This window comes from Callorhinus ursinus, unplaced genomic scaffold, assembly GCF_003265705.2.
Source record: "Callorhinus ursinus isolate GAN/ISIS: 27379988/994484 unplaced genomic scaffold, GSC_fseal_2.0 scaffold2, whole genome shotgun sequence".
In the NCBI taxonomy this organism is placed as follows: domain Eukaryota; kingdom Metazoa; phylum Chordata; class Mammalia; order Carnivora; family Otariidae; genus Callorhinus; species Callorhinus ursinus.
In genome coordinates this window covers 20505544-20529262 of record NW_027397064.1, presented here as the reverse complement: position 1 = coordinate 20529262, position 23719 = coordinate 20505544, and the positions used below count along the sequence as shown (strand labels likewise).

The 23719-nt window shown below is 37.9% G+C and overlaps 1 protein-coding gene across 1 annotated transcript in view; it reads right to left on the bottom strand.

Moving 5' to 3' along the window:
* The window catches only part of ABCA12 (ATP binding cassette subfamily A member 12), a 177196-nt gene extending 154896 nt beyond the window's left edge, over positions 1–22300 (bottom strand). Inside the window, exons 1-2 of the mRNA XM_025892081.2 lie at positions 22232–22300; positions 8496–8589 (exon numbers count right to left, since the gene is read on the bottom strand). Coding sequence (XP_025747866.1) covers positions 8496–8589; positions 22232–22300 — 163 coding nt within the window. The remainder of the gene's footprint in view (positions 1–8495; positions 8590–22231) is intronic.
* Between the last annotated feature and the right edge of the window lie 1419 nt (positions 22301–23719).

Genomic DNA, 23719 nt, shown 5'->3' with positions numbered 1-23719 from the left:
CTTTTGAGCCTACCTCTACTGTGGAATTTATCACATTGCATATTTATTTATTACAGATTCTGACACACTTATTAACCTCCTATAGATTTGATTGTTCTGAGGGCTCATGGTTTTCTTAATTAGTGCAGACATAACAGGTACCCTTTAAATACATGACAGAGGCAAGAATAAATGTGAAACTATAATCAAGTCTTAAATTTTCTGAGCCTCAGTTTTCTTATATCAAATAATATGATACTAGATTAGCTCAATGATACTCAATGATTGATGTTATACCCTATACTTATATATTATAAATAATATAAATATAAAATATCCAACACTAATACAGCTCTTAATATGTGCCAGACATTTATTTAAGTATTTAACAAGTATTAACTCATTCAATTTTCACAATAACTCTGTGAGGAGGGTGCTATTATTAGCTTTGATATGTAAATGTGGAAACTGAGGCTTGGAGTATCCAAGAGACTTATCCAAGGCTTGTGTTTGAATCCAGGCAGTTTGAACCTGGAGTCTGTGCTCTAAGCCCTTATACTGCCTCTCACAATAATAATAATTTTACATATAAATATGTGACTACATAACCAAAACCAAAAGATTTTATTTTTAAATAACCACAGATTTTATTTTTCTTAATGTGAAGATGTTATAAGTCATTCTAATTTGAATCCACAATGAAATTCTAACTGAGTCAAGACCAGTGAATATCATATGCTATGGCATTTCTTCCATGAGGACTGCTCTACTCTAAAAATATACACTGGTTCATTTATCAAAGCAAAAGACACAATGTGACCTAATCAAAGAGAATGAGAAAAGTTGAACAGTGAGAGCAACATAAAATGACTAAGGTGTCCTAGGCCAGATTTCCTGGGGGGTACTTAGAAGAATGTTTAACAGTGGGGCACCTGGGTGGCTCAGTCATTAAGCATCTGCCTTCAGCTCAGGTCATGATCCCAGGGTCCTGGGATCGAGCCCCACATCGGGCTCCTTGCTCGGCGGGAGGCCTGCTTCTCCCTCTGCCACTCTCCCTGCTTGTGTTCCTTCTCTCACTGTGTCTCTCTCTGTCAAATAAATAAATAAAATCTTAAAAAAAAAAGAATGTTTAACAGTCACTCAGGAGAACACACCGTCAGCCAACCATGGAGCCAGACCCTCACCTATGAGCCTGTGTCTGGGCTCTGTGCTCTCAGATAAGTGAAGGAGAATAAGTTGAACTTTCTTGAATCTGGCTCTTAGCTTCAGGGGTATACTGGAAACATCCACTGATATTGGGGACCTCAGCAAGTGAGATGCCCGTACTTGTGAGAATTTTATAAATAATCAATTATTTATCTTTATCACATAGACTTGAGTATTAGAAGTCCCTACCTGAGAGTAACAAGAGCCCCTCTGCTCTTTATGAAGGGAAGGAGAGAGATAAAGAGTGAAAAAAAGAAGACATGTGGCCCCCAGAGATGATGTCAGTGGGGTAGTCACCTCTGGGAAGCTAATAAGGTAAATCGTCAGAAGTAGGGATGATGCAGAAAGGACAGGGGGAATAAAACCAAAAGACAAGAAATCTTCTACCACTCAATCAGTAGCTATTCTTTACTCTTTATTTTTTCTACTATTTTTTTTTTAAGATTTATTTACTTCGAGAGAGAGAAAGCATGCGGAGGGGACTGGTTGGGCAAAGGGAGAGGGAGAGAGAATCTCAAGCGGATTCCTGGCTGACCGCGGAGCCCAGCGTGGGACTTGATCCCACCATCCTGAGATCAGGACCCGAGCTGAAACCAAGAGCTACCCAGGTGCCCCTATTTTTCTACTTGTTAAATTAAGTTTTATTATACTTCAAGATATTTCCGACTCTCTGATGCAACTCTGTGTACTAAACCTAACGAGGCATTAGTTGAGAAATCTTTTTGTCGTGTTATCTGGCATCAGGGTGTGCCCATTGGCATTGCATGAGAGCATGGCAGAATTTCACATTAGGAACAGGGGGAGATGGGCAACTAAAACCAGGAGTTGCAGCTGCCCCTATGTAGGAGTGTGCCCAGGCCATGTCCACATTGCCTCCCTCCTGCTGGTTTCCTCCAGCTCGGCGCAGAATGCTAGGTGACATAGTCACAGTCTCCATTTCTCTGAGTTTCACAGAGTTTACCTCCATGGTGCCATCTAAAGGGTCAGTAACGTTTCCAAAAAATATTGTTAACTACTGATTTGCTGATGAAAGAAGTAAATGATGGGGCTTTCGCTGGGAAATTCAAAAGTTGCTCTAACATTTTCTGAATCTTAGGCAAGAAGCAGACTATAAATCTCTCCCACACAAAAATTTTCTGTATACATTCACATGAACTCTTAGGTATTTGTTAGGGAAATTCCCAGGTGGATCTACCTGGGGAGGAGTGACAGAGCTTTATACACTTTTTCTTGCCCCAGTATTAACATTAGAGATATTTTTGATGGCACAGTCAGATTTACCTGGATCTGAGAAGTAGAAACCAAACCAAAAGCAAGCTAACTTCTTGTCCTTTACCTCTATCAGATTCACATTGAGCTTTATTATTATGGAATTATGGAATTTTATAATCCAATCACCCATATCTTTCAAACTGCACTAAATTCCAAATGATATATTACATTCTTATTTTGTTCTCTCTGGTAGGAATCATGCTATATCTGATATTAGTATGATGCTGTGACATGATTTCTGCTATTAATGTACTATCTGTCTAATGAGTGAGTCGAGATTAAAGCATAAAGCATTCAAAATCCACCATTAGCCCGTACATCCACAAGAGACATATAAAGGAAAAATAATTGGAGTTTTGAGTGATCAGGGAAGGCAAAAGGGTAAGCCTTAGATGTGAGCTTGCCTTTTGATAGACGAGGAGGAAGAGACATGAGCATGTGTGTCCAAGTGGGAATGAGCATGGGATGTATGGAAGATATTTGGACACTGCCTCTCTAGGCAAAGGCCTCAACTGCAGAGCACAGTGAACAGAAAGTTGGATGAATCCTGATTATGAAGGTCTTGAAAGTAGGATAAAGGGGAGTTGAAACTTAATAGACCCAAAGAATATTTTAAGGGATTATCTGATGATACACTATGGGAAGAATTAGAGGCTGGGCTTCCAGAGTGCCCCTCCCGCAAAATAAAAAGCTGTTGAAGATACACAGGCATAATACAATGAGATCTTGAATCAAGGGACTGCAGGAAGGATGGAAAGGAAGGGGTAACTCCAGGACACATTTCACAAGATTGATTCTGTCTTGAAGGCTCATGGTTATGGGAGGTGAAGGAACGGGAGGAGTCAGGAATGATTCAGACGTTTCTAACCTGAGAGACTGCATGGTGTTGCTGGCACACGTGAGAATGGAGAAATCGGATGGGGCAACACCTGGCAGGAGATGAATGATGATGAGTTCTGAGCTTCTCAGAACAAAACCTGCATTAATTTTGAGCCAATCAAAATAGAAAAGGAAATTATTTACTATGGATGCAGCTATTACTGTTAAATCCTGAGCATGCTGGAGAGCGTGGTGTACCCCAGAATGGAATCCTGTCCTCATGCATTTGCCAACCTCTCCCTGAAAACATGCCACATGGAAAGTCAGAAGCAAGAGCAGGGCCAGAAAAAGCCTGGCTCCTCTGACTGTCACAACCCTCACGAGTAAGAGGCCTCATTGGCTCTTTCAACATAAAACCACACAATAACTTCCTCTTAACAATTCAGGGACTGTAGGTATAGCAACATGCAGGGATCCCACAAGCCACCAATTAATCAATAATTTCAATCTTCCTTCTCACATTTTTTTTCTTAGAGCTGTTGACAGGTAGAAAAGCTGATTGAGTTCACTTTTATAGCCATGTTCCATCTATGGTAGTGCTAACAGGTGGTATGAGAAAGAAAAAGGAGGTGCTATAAACTGAAATGAGCCGGACCTTGGAATTGCCATTGCTGGGGGTCACAACTTGAATACAACTACTGTATCTGCAGCTAAAACTGTGTTTAAAATCCAGGCACGGGCACATAGTGCCCAGGTGAATATGGGTAAATTACTTAACATCTCTGAGCCTCAGTTCTGTCATCCCTAAAATTAGGGATACTAATACTACATAGTTTATAAAGATGATGTATTCACCAAGGAAATATATGTGAAGTACTCAGCATGGTGTCTGACACGTACTAAGGTGTTCAATAAATTTCCACCCCTATTATTACTTTTATTGCAACCCTGAAGACAAAAGGTATGCTCTGGAGGTCAAAAGACATGCTGGTCATGGTGATCGTGCATTTACCAAAGCTATGGAGTTACATCCAGATGGGTAGTGTTCAGGATAACCCTATGCTAGCACACATTTGAATGTAATACAATTAGCAGTTAGCTCCTGCCTTCCACCAGCTCATTTTCAGATGTGAGATGGGCTGAATTTCTTCTCTTCGGAGAAGGCGAGTTATTAGGAAGTGATGGCCTCGAGATAATCGGAGTTTAATCCAGGCTATGGTCATACTTACACAGTATCATTTCCATTGTGCTTTTAGTGGTATTTTCAACCACTTGAAAATATTGTTTTTCATTAACTTCATAAAAATGTGACTCCTTATTTGGCAAGACTGCAATTTTTGGAGTCCACTTATCTCATTATGGCAGGGTTTTTTCTGTTCTTGAAAGGTAGTGAGCTCCACGGTAATTAGGAACTGCTTGCCTGCACTTTGTGGGCATGTGTGTGTTGAAAGGAGACAAAGATAACTCACTATGTTATAGCTGGGCTTAGTCTAAATGCGTTTTGGAGGGTTTGTTTTGTTTTGTTTGTCTTTGTTCCTAAGCATGATTTTTCGGCTTTAAAGTTTGCCTCCTGACAAGTCATTGCATGTACAGATTCTAAGAGGTTGCAACTATTTCAAATGTGGTGTCTTAGCCCATTTCTTTATTTGAACAAGAAGCATCCTGGCCCATCTGCCGGGCTTGGGAAGCTTTCCTTACCTGGGACTTACTATTTGCAGAAGCTAGTTACCGAAGCTGTTTGTGACAACCCAGAAGGGCGTAAGTGAAGGCAAACAATGCCAAAAGTAAGTAGTATGCTCAGGACAGGTGCTCACCTTGGTAGAGACTGCAGCAGCTTCCTTACTCACCAAAAATCCAGACTTCTCCAGACATCCATCAGTCAATAAAACTATGGAGGGAGCCCTTTGAATCACTAATTATATTTGTTCTGAATGATATATCAGTCCTACATATCTGCCCAGCTATTCTGAGAGCAGAATGTGCCCATGGGATGACAAGTCCTTTCTCACTATAGCTGAGTTTCAGCTGGGGTGTAGCCTGGAGTTTCTTCTTCATTTCTCTGTCGCCCAACTAGCACTGAAGCAGTCACTGTAGCCCAGAAAGGATTTAACTCTGTTAAACAGGACCCAGTTTCCACGATATTACAACTAATGATTCAGGCAGAATTAGTCGGAGAGAAACAGCATTCTCCACTGCATACTAATATTTAGGATAACTCTGATTCATACATCAGCATGCACCTTTCCCCCCATATTTCTTGATTTCATGATAGAGACAGAGACGGGGTTTTTATACCTAATCTCTAACTTGTAGTCTACTTTTGTGAAGCCTAAATAATGCAACATGAGAAATTAGTACTGACTCCTGGATGTAAGAAATGTAAATCCATAAGCTTAAAACTAGAGTCTAGAGCCAGACTGACCTGGGTTCAAATCCTGACACCACCACTTATTAACTGTGCAATCCTGGTCAAGTTACTTAATCTCTCTGTGCATTGGTTTTCTCCACTGAACTGAATAATATTGCCATTACCTCCCTAAGCATCTGGCACATATGAGATCAAGAAATATTTATTTTTATCATTTATTATTATGAACTCATTTTAATCTTTCACTATGATATGAGAAACAAAGAAAAACAATAATTTTAAAAAAAGAATAAAAATCCCTGAATCCAAACTTTCATTTTGGAGTTATTCCCTCTCTACCAGAAGACAGGGAAAAAAATGTAACTGCACCCATACTAGTTTTAGATTCTCTAATTTGCTATACAGATAGCACCTGCAATTATAAAATTATATTTTATACTTGATTATAGGATGAGTTGACATTTTGGACACAATTTGTATTTTGGCTCTCTGTATAAGAGGGTAAAATATGAGACAAATCCCAAGACCAAGGTAAAGGTAGGTTCCAAAACCTTTCTCTCCTATCCCAGATGATTGAATTTTGGCAAATTACATTCTCTCTGGGTCCCAGTGTTCTCCTCTGTAAAGTGAGAGGGTACTTTCCCTCTAATAGTTCTCATAAAGTTCTAATAAAAACAATAAACTATTTTTTAACTGAGTCTTATAAGGTCTGAGAGACTAGCAAAAATACTTCCAATGTTTGAACTTCCCTATAATTCTCTTCTCTCCTACCCATAAACAAAAAGACAATCACCTCATAACTAATTATTATTAGCATATGATCATAAGACCATAGTAAAAGGTGGTTATTCATCTCCTTCTGGATATTGTGTTTTTGCAGAACCTTTTAAAGATTAGGTCTCTGAGGCACTCATCACATGGTTTTTCCAATTTTTTTCTTCATAATTTAGTGGAACTATAAGAGCTCTCCATGATTTTCTCCACAAACCTCTAAATCCCATCAGGCAGCACCAATTAAGACTATTCCCACTCACACACCTTATATTTCTGTCTTGTAAGTTTTGTAGGAGGAGCTTATTACATAATTGAAAAATCCTTATAAACAAGAAATTGGTAGAAATAAGTTGTTGAAAGAAGCTAACAAAGCTCCTTTTGTCACTATCATTAGTGAACTGATAATTAGCATCTTAAACCAGAATAGTTCAAAGAGTGTTTGTCCTTATGTGCTGAATGCATTATTTTTTGAAGTCCATGCTATTTAAGATAGGCAAGAATACATAAATTTCAACAATATACAATGGACTTAATCTGTTATAAAGAACTAATATATGCATAATATGAAGAGAACAAAATTATGCTGCTTTTATAAACAACCTAATAAAATTTCAACAACAACTCTGCATAATAACTTGAGCAAAAGTCCTTTAGAAATGGTAAGGTGCTTTTCAAATGTAAGGAATTATTTATTCTAGTACCAAGAGTTTTAATACTTAACACTAATTGAACTGATGTTCTCTTCCAAATTATTCTATTGTGTACGAATCAAGATTCCACCATGGCTGTCATCTTACTTCTTAGGACTGGGTGATTGCAAACACTTATTTTTAAAAGTCACTAGTTCATTATTCTCTTTACAAATAATTCAGTATAAAGCAAATCACCAAAATTTATCTGAAATACAATGTGATTTACAGAAATTTGGTCTATGAGAAGCTTTTAGAAGATGACTGCTTTGTGAAACATCACGCATCTCACCTAACCTTCACTCCTCTACCAAGAAAACTGGCTCCAAAGTTTAAGAACAAAAGCAAAAACAACACTGATCAGATCATTGGGGTTAAAAAACTCATCCTCCTCAGTTCTGAGGACTTTTCTGAGTCTTTCCTGCATCTCCATTCTGGATCCAAAAGAAAATAATGGTCTGAGTTGGCATTGTGCCCATTTTTCAACTGGGTGATGACAAAGTAATGGAGCTAAAATAGTACTAACTGGAAAACAATGTTCTTTCAAAAGAAATGTGTTGATACATTTGCACCACTCATACCAGCTCTGAAGAGAGATAAGAGACTTGTATAGTACTCTGCATATCATTTGTTTGGTTGATCAAATACCAGTCTATGGTTTCTGCTACAATACAAAAGTAAAGGACAATCGCTTGAGATTGCTACTTGATTGTGCTGTACATACCATGAGCTTAATGGGGTGAATAATAAATGAGTCAAAATTTTACAAAGATTAAAATATATTTTGGTTCCTACATGCTTCATAATTTTTTAGATAAATATTACAGGCTCACCTTTCTAACTGATTCAAAAAGCTGGAGAAAAAAACAGGCTAGGTATTTATACAAATACTTCCAAGTGGAAACACTATTTAAAAATTTAGAATAAAACACTAAGGTGGTATCAAAATAAATTTTAACTAGAATCCCAAAATTAGGGGCACCTGGGTCATGAGATCGAGCATCGTGTCAGGCTCCATGCTCAGTGAGGAGTCTGCTTGGGATTCTCTCTCCTTCTCCCTCTGCCCCTCCCCACTGTGCACACACACACTCTCTCTCTTTCTCGATCTCTCTGAAATAAGTAAGTAAATTTTTTTAAAGATTTTATTTATTCATTTGAGACACAGAGATACAGAGAGAGAGAGACCATGAGCAGGGGGAGAGGGAGAAGCAGGCTCCTCGCTGAGCCAGGAGCCCGATGTAGGGCTCGATCCCAGGACCCCGGGACCATGACCTGAGCCAAAGGCAGACACTTAACCATCTGAGCCACCCAGGCGCCCCTAAATAAGTAAATCTTAAAAAAAAAAAGAATCCCAAAATTAGGGAAACAAACAAATCTCATTTACTTACACGTTGGTTTTGCTCTTGGAGGAAATTTGGTCCGGGTAATAGCCAAAATTATGAAAATAATGACTGGCCATAAAATCAAGACAAGGGTCCAAAGCTGTAAAATAATGACAGGAAAAAAAATGTTAATTATTTTACCGAACTAAAAACTTGACAAGAAGTACAACATATAAAATTCCAACACAAACCAGGTATTTGCTTGTAAATACTATTAATTAGAAAGGAATGAGAGATTTTTAAAACTACAAGAGAACTTGAAGTGAACACAAGACTGCTTTTTTCCTTAAAATGAGCTTCTGAAGCCCCCTTTAGAGTCACCTCTCATGACTGTCCCAAGAGTGATGATCTTAAAATTCAAATCTTATCAGTAATTTCCCTACTTAAAAATCTTAGTTGCTTATTGGAAAAGGTTCAACATTCTTTTTTTTTTTTAAAGATTTTATTTATTTGACAGAGAGAGAGACAGCGAGAGAGGGAACACAAGCAGGGGGGGTGGGAGAGGGAGAAGCAGGCTTCCCGCGGAGCAGGGAGCCCGATGTGGGACTCGATCCCAGGACCCTGGGATCATGACCTGAGCCGAAGGCAGACACTTAACGACTGAGCCACCCAGGCGCCCCGAGGTTCAACATTCTAAACAGGGCATACAAAACCCCAAAATAATCTCAACCTAGACCTATCTTACCACTTCCAGTGTCAGCATTCTACAGTCAGCCATAAAGATTAGTGTACAACATTGGATAATGACTCAATAAACATGGGTAAAGGAATGAATGAATAGGTGGGTCAATGAGTAAATGAGTAAATGGGAACTTAAGGTTCTATGCACGCCCTCATACCACTATAAATAGTATCTTGCATCTGCTTTTATCATAGAACTTATACTCTTTTCATCTACCTATCTATATTTTTTTACTTGGCTTACAATAAATAGGCAATTCTTTATGGCAGAAACAGTGTCTTCTTCATTTCTGAATTTCTACTGGTACAAAACAGATGATCAATAAATTTACACTACATCGAAATTTCTATTAGAGGATTTCACTATAAGACACTTCAGGAGTAGCTTTTCTTCCCATGTAGACATTATTCAGTTCATAAGATGTGAACTACTTAATATTTTATATACGTATAAAACTGGTTCCAGAGCAGTGAAAACTACCTATTTGCAAGAACATCAACTGTGATATGCAAACAGTTACAGTGCTCAGCCAAACCCTACAGAACAAACACTGCCAATGAGTAAGGGACAAGTGGGTTAGGTAGGGAGGGATAGGTAGGGGGACTACATGACTAGGCTCACCAAAAATCCCCGAAATGCCGAGGCATAATGAAACCAGAGTTAAGGGAATAAACCAGACCACCCTGCCCTAGACGTCAGAGGTGGGTTCTTTTTATGGCAGTCACATTGGGACCACAAAGAATGACCAGATCCCAAAGAAGAAGCAAGCCATTAAAGATGTTATCACCAGTCCTTACTTGAACAAAGACGTCCCAAGAATGTTAAGGCCATGAGCTCCCTGGTCAGTTCTAAATAAAAGACTGTCGGTGGAGGCCCACGTTGGCAACCTGGTCAGGACCCCTCTCACTCCTGAGCGTTTTTTCTGTATCCTTGATTAATAAAGTCCTATCATTTTGATTGTTCTCCTTTGTCAACCAGGTTCATTCTTCAACTCCATGAGACAAAAACCTCCCTCTCCAGCTCCGCCTATACCTAATAAAGTTCAACTTGGAACTATGTTTCTGTCTGGTTATGCAGACTTGTTACCACTTCTCCCCCACTCCCCACCACTTCAGAGACAATCTGCTTCTGACAAATCTCAAACTACTGCCTGGGTCTCTTCGAATCTTCAAAACAATCTAGACCTGTTCAATTACTGATCCTTAAGTAACTATGAAAATCTCCATTGTGTGTCTACAGCACTGTTGTCCTTGCTGAAAGGCCTGTGACCAACTTCGTGGATTGCAGGTTTAAGGGCAAGTTTTTAGCAAATGGAAGAAGTTGACTATAGATCTAAGAAATCCTAGGATACTTGATCATAGCTGAAAAGCTCCCAGACAGGCTGAACAGCTTCATCTGTAGCAGTGTTTCTCAAGCATTGATATGCATATCAAATCACCTATGGATCTTAGAAACATGCAGATTAAGATTCAGTAGATCTGAGGTCAGGCAGAGATTCTGCATTTCTAACTAGCTGCAGGTGGGTGATGGTGTTGCTGCTGTCCATGAACCACACTTGAAGCAGAGCAGCTCTAAATGTATGCCCCCTGACCTAACTAGAAGGATTGTTTATAAAGTCCTAGAATATTTTTGTTGGCAAGTTCCTTTGAACTAATAGATAGAATTCAGGGCATTTGTAAACTTGGATAGGAAAAAAAATTACAGGGCGCCTGGGTGGCTCAGTCGGTTGGGCGTCTGCCTTCAGCTCGGGTCATGATCTCAGGGTCCTGGGATTGAGTCCCGCATCAGGCTCCCTGCTGGGCAGGAGGCCTGCTTCTCCCTCTCCCTCTGCCTGCTGCTCCCCCCTGCTTGTGCTCTCTTTCTCTCTCTGTCAAATAAATAAATAAATAAATCTTTAAAAAAAAGGAAAAAAAAATCACATTTTTATTTTCTCTAACTTTTGATTGAAATTTAGCATTTCCATTAATGATGAATGTAGGCAACCACCCACAATGTTCTTAGAAGTACTTGTGACTTTGTCACAAATAAAAATCACAGATATTTTCAAATCACATTAGTGTTGTTGCAGATACCTCAAAAGTCTGTTTCTACTCATGGTGACATTAAAAATTATAGTAGTTATGGGTTTACCATATTTATTTATTTAGTGCTATAATAAAGAAACACATACTACCATATCATAAATTTGCTTTGTAATGCCTTAATGACTGAATTTCAATACAATTGGTTTTATTTGCAATTCTATTTATTTTATTGATTTCCAAGCACTATTCTTAGGACCATAGGCTTTACCAGACTGCCAAAGACATCCATGGCACAGAAGAGGCTAAGAAGCCTTGATCTGATCCAACTTTCTTTTTTATTCTCTGTGGTGCAGAAGGTTAGCACAGCTTTATCCATTAATTTACCCAAAGTCACATACCCAGTTAGGAAGCAGAACAGGGGATGAGGATCGGAATATCAAGATACTTGGGCTAGATTTTTTTTTAATTATCATCCTACTCTGAGGAAAAAATAATGCCTTACAGAAAGTATATCAGAAAAATATGAGTGTTATAGAAATATAAGATGTGTTATTCTAGCTTAGTCTCTGATACATTCAAAAATTAGAGTCCGTTCTTCAAAGACCTAGATACAGGTACCATTTTTATTTTATGTGACTTATTTGAAATGTAGACTATAAAGAATTGGGGTTTAAAAATACTATGTTTGTGGATTTCTTGGCTTTATATTTGAAGTCATAGTAATTCTTTAAAAAAAAAAAATCATCTGGGTAGGTTTAGTGCTCCATAGTTACTTTCAGGAGGATCTATTCATTTTCTATAGCAACCTCATGAGAATTCAGTGAGTAGCTGAGACCAATTGTACCAACACAAATGTACATTCAAATGTACATTCACATTCAAATAAAGGGCATATGTTGTGGGATATCTTTAAATTGTCTTTCAGTTGATCTAATTTGATGGTCCCATGAGGATGTTTTGATAAATCTTGAAATTAATTTTAGACATGATTTAAATCCAGACAAAAATGCAATCTATATCAGAATAGTTTAAGAAATTTGGACTCTATTATAGGTAAATCTACTGCAAGTCTATAAGCGATCTATTATCAAAAGATTTCCCCTGAGATTTTTAGTTCAGAGAGGTTTGGAGAACATTTCTGCATACTGCATTTTAGAAGGATAACAAACACAAAGCCCTCCACACTGTGATCTTGGGAATGTTAAGGTTGACAAGTTAATCACAAAAGCAAGAAACAAACAAAATTTAAATTTTCATAGCAGCAGGATTGCTCCCAACACCATTCTAAATATTATCATAAACAACCTAGAAGCAAATGCAGTGTCAAGTATCCAAATACTAAACCAATGAGCCATGACTCATTTTTGTTTGTTCGGAGAAAGGGCTGATATATTGATTTTACACATATAGATATTGGGGCTACTTGAAAATTAAAGGAAAAGCAGTTTTCAAAAGTTTCCTATTTTTGCTAATATTTTAATTATCTCACATTTGCCTCTATACCTCATTTGTGTTCCACCCCCTACCCCGCATTCCTGACATCTAAAGGCATATGCACACTGAGTAGTTTAAAATTCCTTAATGGGCTATGGCATTTGTTTCTTATTTCTCCACGGTTTATTTTCCATTGAGATGTCCCATTCTGTTCTCTTTCTCTTCCCTTTCCCTTCCAGAACAATTCAGCACCTGAAAATCCTTTCACTGAGGCCCAGAGAAAGGCTAGTCCACACTATGACTGAAGGCACCACAATAACACAGGGAAGAAGGTGCGTCCCTAACAAGGTGAAGAGAAAACAGACAGTTCAGAAGTCAAACATGGGAGGTCAAAACCCAGATGGGGTAAGGAAGGTTTCTATTCAGGGTAAGAAGCAGGTGATTGATTTCAACACAAGGAGGTAGACCAAAAAAGTAAATACATTATCCATAAGAGGAGCCAAGTCTCTCACTACCCATCAGCCAAATTATTAACATGGAAAACAAGAGTGCTATAGTGTTGGGTTAGAATTAAAGATATGGGTATGAACGCCTGGTTTCCAAAATGCATAAAGAGACAAGAAACATAGCTATAAATTTGTGGGTATAACTTATTTATTTCCTTTTCTTCTGGTTTCAGAAAAGTTGTTTCTGCCTCATTGTGTATTTTCTTTGTCCCAACCCTGGGAATAGCCACGTTTCCAAGAAACCCTAGCTTCTTTAAGTAGACATCTGAGAGCTAGGTGTGCTTGTTGTTATTAAAGTGTCACTGTTTCCAAGCCTGGCCAAAGCTACAGAATAGATGTAGACACAGAGATAGATAGATAGATAGATAGATAGATAGATAGATAGATAGATAGATAGATGAAAGAAAGAAAGAAAGAAAGAAAGAAAGAAAGAAAGAAAGAAAGAAAGAAAGAAAGAAAGGTGATAGATACACTTAGAGAATGTCAGAAAATGATGGGGAGCGGTGCCTGGGTGGCTTAGTCGGTTAAGCATCTGTCTTTGGCTCAGGTCATGATCTCGGGGTCCTGGGATTGAGTCCTGCGTTTGGCTTCCTGCTTGTCAGGGAGTCTATTTCTCCCTCTCCCTCTGCCCCTCACTACTGCTCGTGCTCTCTCTCACAAATAAAAAAATATATATAATCTTTAAAAAAAATGAAAATGAGGGGGATGTCAATAGGACACAGATACCAGCCTATCACAAACTCGAGCATCAAGTTTGACCCACTGGCCAAGTTTAAACAGTAAGAAAATATTATGACAATAAAAAATTACATCTAACTGAATAAACTAGGAATCTGGGAATCTATGTAGGTAAAAATACATAAACAAACAGATAAATTGGAATTTTAATGAGGAATGGGATATGTACATAGTCTCAAAATAGTTTCCCCCCAAAATGGGACAAAGGGACATCATGTACCTCCTGAAGGTATAAGAACACAGCATCATTTCTGTAGTATTCCTGCCAAAGATAAATATCCAGAGTCTAAAAATAAGGAGACAACAGATAGTCTACAAAACAACTAGTCTTAAATGTTCAAAATGTGTGAGGGTCATGAAAGTCAGGAAAGACTAACCAACTGAAGGAGACCAGAGACATGAAAACTGGATGCAGAACATGATTCTGAACTGAAATCTTTTGTTATAAAAGACATGGTTGGGACGTCTGATGGAGCCTGAATTGTGTCTAAAGATCTGATGGTGGTATTGGGTTGTGTAGGTGAATGTCCTTGTTTGTAAATTAGGGACACCAAAGTGTCCAAGGTAATGGGGCATCAATCTCAATTGGCTCTAGAAAGAAAGTGATTTGTACTGTTCTTGCAACTTTTCTTTAAATTTGAAATTGTTTCAAAATTTAAAATTTAGAAATTATTTTTAAAATAATTTTTAAAAATCCAGAGCCAATTTTTAAAAGACAGAAAAAGAGAAAAGATGAAGAGCTAAGAAAAGAGTTAAAAAACAAACATGTTTCATATTCAGGAACCTATCCCATTGTACACAGGGGACAATGTTTGGGAAATCAGCAGTGATGGCAGCACACATTTCAATGACCTTGAAGTCAGAGAAGCCATCCACTCAAAAATCTCAAGTTTAAATTGTAAGAAATTCCTTGAATGAACCAAATATAAATTCACTTGAAAATTTCCATTTAGAGCCAATCTGTAATACCTATTAACTAATTTGAATTACCTAGTAACAATTGCCTCTGCATTTGTTAAGAACTATTGTTTCAAATCTTTGAAAACCTCTCAAATCTAATTTTCTGAAAAATTTGAGCAAAGCACATAATTTCAGCTTTAGGGAATTCATATACCATTACTTTGTCAGAACTTTTTATTCTAATTACTGCTGGCATCTGATTCTATTTGTGTCCACCATTTTTATTACTCTTAAAAATCATTTTCATTGAAAGTAAATAAGAAAACAAGATACAGGTGAACTTTAAATTAATAAGTGTTACCATATATTTGAAACTTTGAGGAAACTACTACTATTTGAATGCTTTTAAATAGGGCATCCATGCTCTAGTCTTCATCATAAATGTCACCATTCCCTACTGTCTTATGCTTGGCCCACATCACACAGTCATATTACTTCTCTTTCCTGTACAGACATTTGAGTTTGTGTCCCTTGCACTAGTGTGGTTTGAAGTTGGTTGTGTCTGAAATGAATGATACTGAATATCAGTACAATCTCCAAGATGCAATGGAGATTCTTTTGCCTAATTCTGAAAATCAATAAAAATAAAATGTTTCAGATGAAGATCTTCCATTCCCTTTCATGGAATCATGGTCTTAGAGAGTCTTACGTTCATAATACAATAAAGAGTTATTGAGCACCTACTGTGTACCAGATACTGGGGATAGAGCAATTAAAAAAATCAGTCTTTTAAGGAAGGAAAACATTAAAAAATTACAACCAAATGTAATAGATGATGCTAAGACACAGGACGTAGAGTGCAAAAGGAAGATAAAGGAAGGGGAACTAAGTCTAAAACCTAAAATATGAAAAAGGGTCAGGCCCAGAAGAAAGGATATGTGTGTTGGATGGGATGTGAGAAAGAAGTGGGAGTCTTTCAAGCAGAGGGAACATATGGGTGAAGACCCACAGATGGGAAAGAGGGTGGAATATTCTAGAAAAGAAATAAGTCTAGAATTACTGGTATATCAAAAGTTAGGGAAAACATCTTTGCCATATGGTTATTCAGCTTCTACTTGAATGCTTCCAGTGACTAGAAGTTCAGTATTTCAAGAGATTTCGTTGTTGGACAACTCACATTGTCTGATTTTTTTTTTCCCTCATAACAAGGTGATATCTTCCTTCCTGAAACTAACACTCATTCATCTTAGTTTGGCCCTTTTTTCCACATGAGAATTCTGCAAGTATTTGAAGACAGACAGAGTCCCCTTTCCTCTAGGGTACAAATGCCAGTTCCTTCAACAATTCTCTGATAATATGATTTCAAAATATCTTCCCCAGGATGAATTCTTATCAAGTGGTCTTATAGTTAGTATCAGTTCAATACAGTAGTCCAAATGATAATAGCCAATATTTATTGACACCTTAGAATTTGTATATATACAATGGAATATTATGCAGCCGTCAAAAAAACCAAAATCTTGCCATTTGCAACAACGTGGATGGAACTAGAGGGTGTTATGCTGAGCGAAATAAGTCAATCAGAGAAAGACATGTATCATATGACCTCACTGATATGAGGAATTCTTAATCTCAGGAAACAATCTGAAGGTTGCTGGAGTGGTGGGGGGTGGGAGGGATGGGGTGGCTGGGTGATAGACATTGGGGAGGGTATGTGCTATGGGTGAGTGCTGTGAATTGTGTAAGACTGTTGAATCACAGAACTGTACCTCTGAAACAAATAATACATTATATGTTAAAAAAAAGAAGATAGTGGGGGGAATCGGAGGGGGAGACGAACCATGAGAGACTATGGACTCTAAGAAACAAACTGGGTTTCTAGAGGGGAGGGTTCTAGAGGGGAGATAGGTGGGGGGATGGGTTAGCTTGGTGATGGGTATTAAAGAGGGCACGTACTGAATGGAGCACTGGGTGTTATACGCAAACAATGAATCATGGAACACTACATCAAAAACTAATGATATAATGTATGGTGATTAACATAATAAAACAAAATTTTAAAAAAAGGGAAAAAATAAAATAAATTTGCCAATGGTATCATACTAAAAATAGGGCTCATCCCTATACCCTGAGACCGTCATGACCCGAGATAAAACCAAGAGCCAGACGCTCAACTGACTGCACCACCAAGGTGCCCTTAGAATCATAACTTTTTATTACAAGCTTCAATTGCCCAACTTTCCACATACAAAGTACACTGTTTGTTTTCCTTTCCTGTTCCTTTCCTTTTGCATTGTCCCATAAATCAAGAATAACTATTACTTGAAAGAAGATTCCAAGGTTTACATTCTGAAGTAAGAGGCTGGTATTTCACATCTGGAATAAACCTTAGTTCCACCCCCAAAACAAGCAAACAGAAGTGGCAGAGCGCTCTCAGTTAATTGGGCTTTCTGCTACTGAACACTGCCATCCACAGAAATGACTCATCAAAAAACTGGGATTGAGGACATTTTCTAAAATCTATACTTACAGATTATAATGTATTTTGGAGTTTGGTAATTTTTTTTTCTTTTTTGTTTTTAAAGATTAATTTATTTGAGAGAGAGAGATAGTGACAGAGAGAGAGAGCAAGAGTGGGGAAGAGAGGGAGAAGCAGGTTCCCTGCCGATGCGGGGCTCCATCCCAGGACCCAGGGATCATGACCTGAGCAGAAGGCAGACACTTACCTAACTGAGACACCCAGGCACCCCTTGAGATTGGTATATTTTCTATGATGCATATTAAAACAAAACCTTTTATTGGACTTTAAGCTAATTTATTTTTCTATTGCTCTCATTTCTAAAACATCTTCATCTCATTTGCTTTTTGTTTGAGAGAGAGTGTGCCACTGGGGGGGGTGGGTAAAGGGGCAGGGAGAGAGTATCTTAAAGCAGGCTCCAAGCTCAGCACTGGGCCCAACACGGGGCTTGATTTCACAACTGTGAGATCATGACCTGAGCCAAAATCACGAGTCGGATGCTTAAGAGACTGAGCCACCTAGGCGCTCATTTGCTTTTTATTATTTTACTAAACTAACAAAATGTGTATGTCTGCTATGCGGCAGGCATCAATATCAACAGGTAGATCTAAATTTTTTTTGAACAGTTAAAAGGGATTAAAGGAATAAATGGTATAGATCTGGAAGAGGTAAACGGGCCTGGGGCATTTGATCAGGTATTTGCCTGATTTGTTCAGGACCTAGTTTATTTTAATCCAATTTAGAATTAAATTTGTGATTACAGTTTAATCCTAAATTGCTTTAGTCAAAACATTATTTTAATGCATAGACCAACTTCTCCGAAATTTTGAAGCTAGCACTTCCTCTTTCTCTAGACACTGTGAGGGGATGTTATATGAGCAAGGTGGGGTTGGGGAGGAAGTATCAAACTTTTAGCCAAAGGGTTAGAAATCAGGGGCACCTGGGTGGCTCACCTGGTCAAGTGCAGACTTCTGATTTCAAGCTCAGGTCATGATCTCAGGGTCATGAGCTTGACCCTCCCCCCCACCCCAGAACAGGGCTCCACACTCGGCGTCAAGTCTGCTTCTCTCTCTCTCCCTCTGCCTCTCTCCCCATTCATGTGCATGTTTGCTCTCTCTCAAATATACAAATAAGTAAAATCTTAAAAAAAATAAAGTGTTAGAAATCAGTCAAGTTGTGGGAATGTCTATGATGGAAAAACTGAGCTAAAGTGAGACCCCCTAGCCAAACAGTTAGATTAAAATAAACAATTCAAGGTAATTTTCCTTCTTCTGTCCTAAGTCTGGAATTAGATTCTTCTTCTGTGGAGATCTGAAGTCAATCCTTGATATGCCTTTAGAATTCATCTTCTTAATGAAAGATAAACTCTGATCTTGTACTATCTAGTCTTTCATCCTGCAGTCTCTGCTGTGCCAGGACTCAGTTTCTTATCATTAACTAGCATCTCATTAGGTGAGCCTCCCTGTTGCTAACCATCTCCAGTGGAATGTATCTTCACATCTGTATTATTTCTAGAATTAAATTACAAGCCCAGCAGGGTAGCAACTGTATCTAGTTGATTTTCTGTATTACCTAACATTTCTGTTGGTGCTTAATGTATTTTTTTCACACTCCTTTAGCATTCTTTTTTTTTTCCATATAACTGAGAACTGTTGTAACCACTAATACTAAAAAAACAGCAATATCTAAGGCCTCCTTAGCAAACATGATCTCTTCACTGGTGAGCTGAACTCTGAGTAGGGATCCAAAAATGTTGGAAAAGGAAACTCAACTCAGTGGCAAGAGGGAGGCAGTAGCAGGTAGTGAAAAAAATAAATCTTTTTTGGGGGAAATCTGACTTTGAGTCCTTAAACTCATTGTGTCACCTCGGATAAGTCCCTTGAACTCTCTGGGGCCCTGTAAAATTAAGGCAGTTAGATAATCCCAAATATTTCAGAATTCTGATGTTTGATTTTATTTAAAAATTAAAGAGAAACATTTACCCTCAGAACAATTTTGAGGGAGGTCACCTCCAAAATCGAAGATCCTGCCTTTTTTTTTTTTTTGTAGCCAAACTCAACATTTAGCTTATCCCATTATCTTTCTATTTCTTAGACTATATAGGTGTTTGAAATTCTTTTTCTCACTTTCTATTCTAGTATATATTTTTATAATATATTTCCTTAGTAATCCCCCCTCTAATATTTTTACTATATATTTGTTTTTCTTTTTTTTTCTTGTATGTCATTTGTTTCTCCATTAGTAGATTCCTAACTTCTTCCTTTACAGACTATCCTTCCCACCCTACTGCTTTGTGATAGAATCTCTTAAAAACACAGTGAAGGAGGATGTCTTTGTAGTGATTATTCTTTAACATTCACTAAAGACTACACATTTCCAGAGTCACACAGCTTCATTTCTATTTTCCTGGGTATAAAACTACATTTTTAAGGTATCATATTCAGGATGATTATGAGAGAAATAAAAATACTTGCATTTTAAATAATTGCTTGGTGGATGACAAAGTCAGTCACTATATACAATGTCCTCTCCTCAAATTTTATACCTCTTCTTTTCACATTCTCTTTTAATGTGTTTATATTTTATCTTTTCACAATTTTTTTTCATTTCACCTCCTTTTATGTCTTTAATCCTAACTTTCCAACCCCTTGACTGTCTCATTCTTCCCTGTTTACACCACACGTATATCCCTTCCACCTGTGTCCTCAAGTCTTTCCAAGAGCAGAAAATAGGATTGGCCCGAGCCAACCTATGAAGAAGAGATGTACCTTTCTTTGCCCTCTGGCCCTCCACCTAGAATTGTCTTTCCTTTTCCTTTGGGCACCACTATTTTCTAAAATGGGCACCACCATTTTCTAAAAGTCTCTTGTGTCCCTCTAGTTGGTCATAATGGATTCAAGTGGGCCTTCTGTATTTCCCCAAATTCAGGACTATTTCTGATTTCATTTCCTGCAATCAACACTTAACCTGTCCTAGGTCTCAAGGTAGCCTTAAGATCTGAATCCTCTGATGTCCCCAAAAGAACTAATAGATCATGTATTCTCTTTCCTTAGGCAAAAGTATAATTACCAGGGGCTTTTTAGGGATTTTTGACTACATAAGAATAATACAAGGTATCATGGTGAAAATGTTTTAGCATGCCTGAATTCCATCTCCTTTAAATATGCCATATCTGGCAGAAATTGACTAAAATGGAGAAAAACTCTAAGGTAGAAAATTGATATACTAGCTACTTTACAGATAAGGAAAGAACTTATTAAAGTTTTTAAAGATAAAATTTCTCAATGAAAAAAATGTATTCACCTGAGGGTTTTTTTTTTTAATTTTTAGGTAAAATGGAATTATAAGGAAAATATACAACCTCACATTCAGTTTATCAGCAACAACAGATATGTTTTCAGTCCCTTTCTGCTTTTATTTTTAACTAGTGAGTTTTCATCACTTAAGAGCTATACTGTATATAAATTTCTTCCTCTCTCCCACAATCCCTTCTCCTGGATTTTCTTTCACATTACTTTGAATAAAATATGACACACACATCACTCCAAATCCCTCTATAATCTATTTGCCAAGTGTCTCACCATTTGTAAAGCACTTTGAAATACAGTGGCACATTTGGTTCTTACCACTCTGTGAGACAGATATGGTAGAGCCTGGGCTTATTTTGCAAAGAGGAAAACCAGTGCTCAGAGAAACTGCTATGCTACTCAGGTCATACAGTTTCGAGAAGCAGAACCAAGAACCTAACTCTCATCTTCTGACCACATCCACCTATCCAGACTCTTTTCCTGCTGAATTCCACATAGAACCTACCATGGAATAATTACAGCAGGTTTTCTTTTGTGTTGTTTCCAATTGAAAAGGAACACTAATGATTTAATTAAAAAATATTAATGATTTAAAATTTTATGTCCAAACCCCACACCCGTGCAATCACATAACATCTTATGATTTTAAATCCTACATTCACAAAGGTGAGTGAACATTCCTTCTCTTTCTCAATATATACATCAGGACACTTAAGTAAGGTGTCAGGCACTGCCAGCAAATTTGAAGTGAGATAAGGTACACGGATGAAATGTTGGTTTCTAGGACGCACATTATCTGCATGATATTTATATTATTCATTGAGGCTGGGAATTACCACTCTAAAATGAAATATATGGAGTGCCTTTTTGAATTTCTCTGGTTTTCAAACATTCTTCTGTATATGTGACAACCCACAGAACCCAATTCTTTTCTCAATCTCCCTACACCCTATCTGATGAGGATCTAATAGCTAGTTTTGTAATTTAAAAAGCAAACATGAATGTAAGAGCACAAAAAAGATGTTGTAAAAGAGTAGATAGACTGTAGCCGTAAAGTTAAGTGATTCAATAATACTCTTGAAGCATGGCACATATACTGACTCTTGTTTGGCATTTCTAGTAAATAATTTTTAGGTACTGAAATTTCGTAGAAGCTTTTCTATACCAACAACCTTCAAACTATATCCTTTCTATATCTCACTTTTCAAACAAGCTTTCCATCACTTTTGGTTTTCAAATGCTTTTCTCCCCATTTATTATTCCTTTCATCTGATATTTTTCTTCATCTCATTTTTAACTAAATTTATTAAGAAAAGTTCTGAAAGCATTTTGGCCTGAAACCTAGAATTCAACACTAGTTCCAACTCAACCAGCAACAAAATGCATCCTTTTCTTTGCCCAGGGCATGTCCTGGTTTACCCTTTTAACTTATGGAAATCAAAAGGCAGGTTTGGGGGTATGTTTAGACTTGCCCCATTAGCTACAATACAGTTTCAGGATGTTTTCCACATATCTTATTCCTCCTTTAGAAAATGGCTTAAAACTCTTCTCTTGTTACCTCTCATTAACATCACATTTTAGGATTGCCTGGAGTATTGCCCCTGGGCACCCCCCTTCCCTTTTTCTACTCACCGGCTGCCTTTTGACACCTAGCCAATTTTTCCAGATCAGGACCCGAAGCTGATGAAACTGGGAAGCCATCCTTCAAACACCACGAACAAGAGAATTCCTCTCTTTTCCTCCACCCCACAGAAGAATTGCTACCCTGTCCAACTTGCTGTGTCAATGGGTCAAAGCCTTTTCACGGCATAACTTTCCTGAGGGCTGGGTAAGAAACCCACAGTTCTGCTGCTGCTGGATTTTTCCTTTGGCTTAATCCTTGACCAGGGAGCACTTCTCAACCAGCTCTTCCTCCGAAACACAAACACAGATCAGACCTGTCGGTGGCTTTGCTTATTTTAAAATAACATCCAGTTATTGCTTGTTGCATGAAGTCCAGCCTCAAGAGAGAATGAGTATCATTCAGATAATGCCCTACTGTAAAAAAAAAAAAAAAAAAAAAAAAAAGCTGAACCCACACCTCCTACTCTCCATGAAATTAACTGCCTATCCACACCTTCCTGAAGGTGTCACCTGCACTGGACACGTCATGAGGAATTAGGTGGGACTCTTGCCAGGCCAGTAGGACTTGTCCTACATTCTCTCGCCTTCTTTTCTACATAGTGTCTGCGGTAGCAGAGGCAGGACATATAGCATTTTACAGACTCTGTAAAAGTGACTCATAATATTTAAATTGTCATTAAGATGTTTTAGCTCAATAAGGCCAGAGCTCAGCTAAAACACTCTGAACCTCAATCCATGGAGAAAGTCTCAATTTTTAGCCTAAAGTTGAGTTGAATGCTTTGATTTGGAGGGAAGTAACTATGTTGGCTAGGTTTCACCTTCTGTTACAATTTATTAGGTTAACAAATTGCAGAAAATAAAAGGTAGGCTGTAGGTGGCATAAATGACATACAGTGGATTCCCTCATTTGGGGGATGGGGGTTCATGCATCTATTATAGGAAAGCCACATTGTTTTAGGCTTTTATAATTAAAGAAGACACAGGCTGATGCAGGACATCACTGAATTTATGATATAGCAGAGTTCTAATGCACTTGAATATCCAAATCAGTAAAAGAAATCTATCATAAATTAGGAGAAAAGAAAAAGGCTCTATGCTTACATTATTCAAGGTATTTTCTAATTAAGTAATTTTAATTGTGATTTCAGGATACATGTGAAGGAGAACTCTGGCATAAAAGTTTCCAGGAGTAACCTTGCTTAAACACCTTAATGACAACCTATTCCCTCTGATATCAATGCCTCCACAATCTGGCTTCAGCCAATTTTTCAATAGTCTACTACAAATGTTTGACTGCTTGCCAAACTCATATATATTACAATGTGCAAACATAGCTCTGTTTTATGGTCCTTGACTTGCTTATGCCATCTTTTCTACCTGGGATAAACTCCTCCCTCTCTAAGCTTCTACCTCTCAATACCATCCTCAGGTTGACATCTTCCATGATGCCTTTTAAGAAATACCCTTAGGATGTCCTCTCGCTTGCCTTTAATCCAG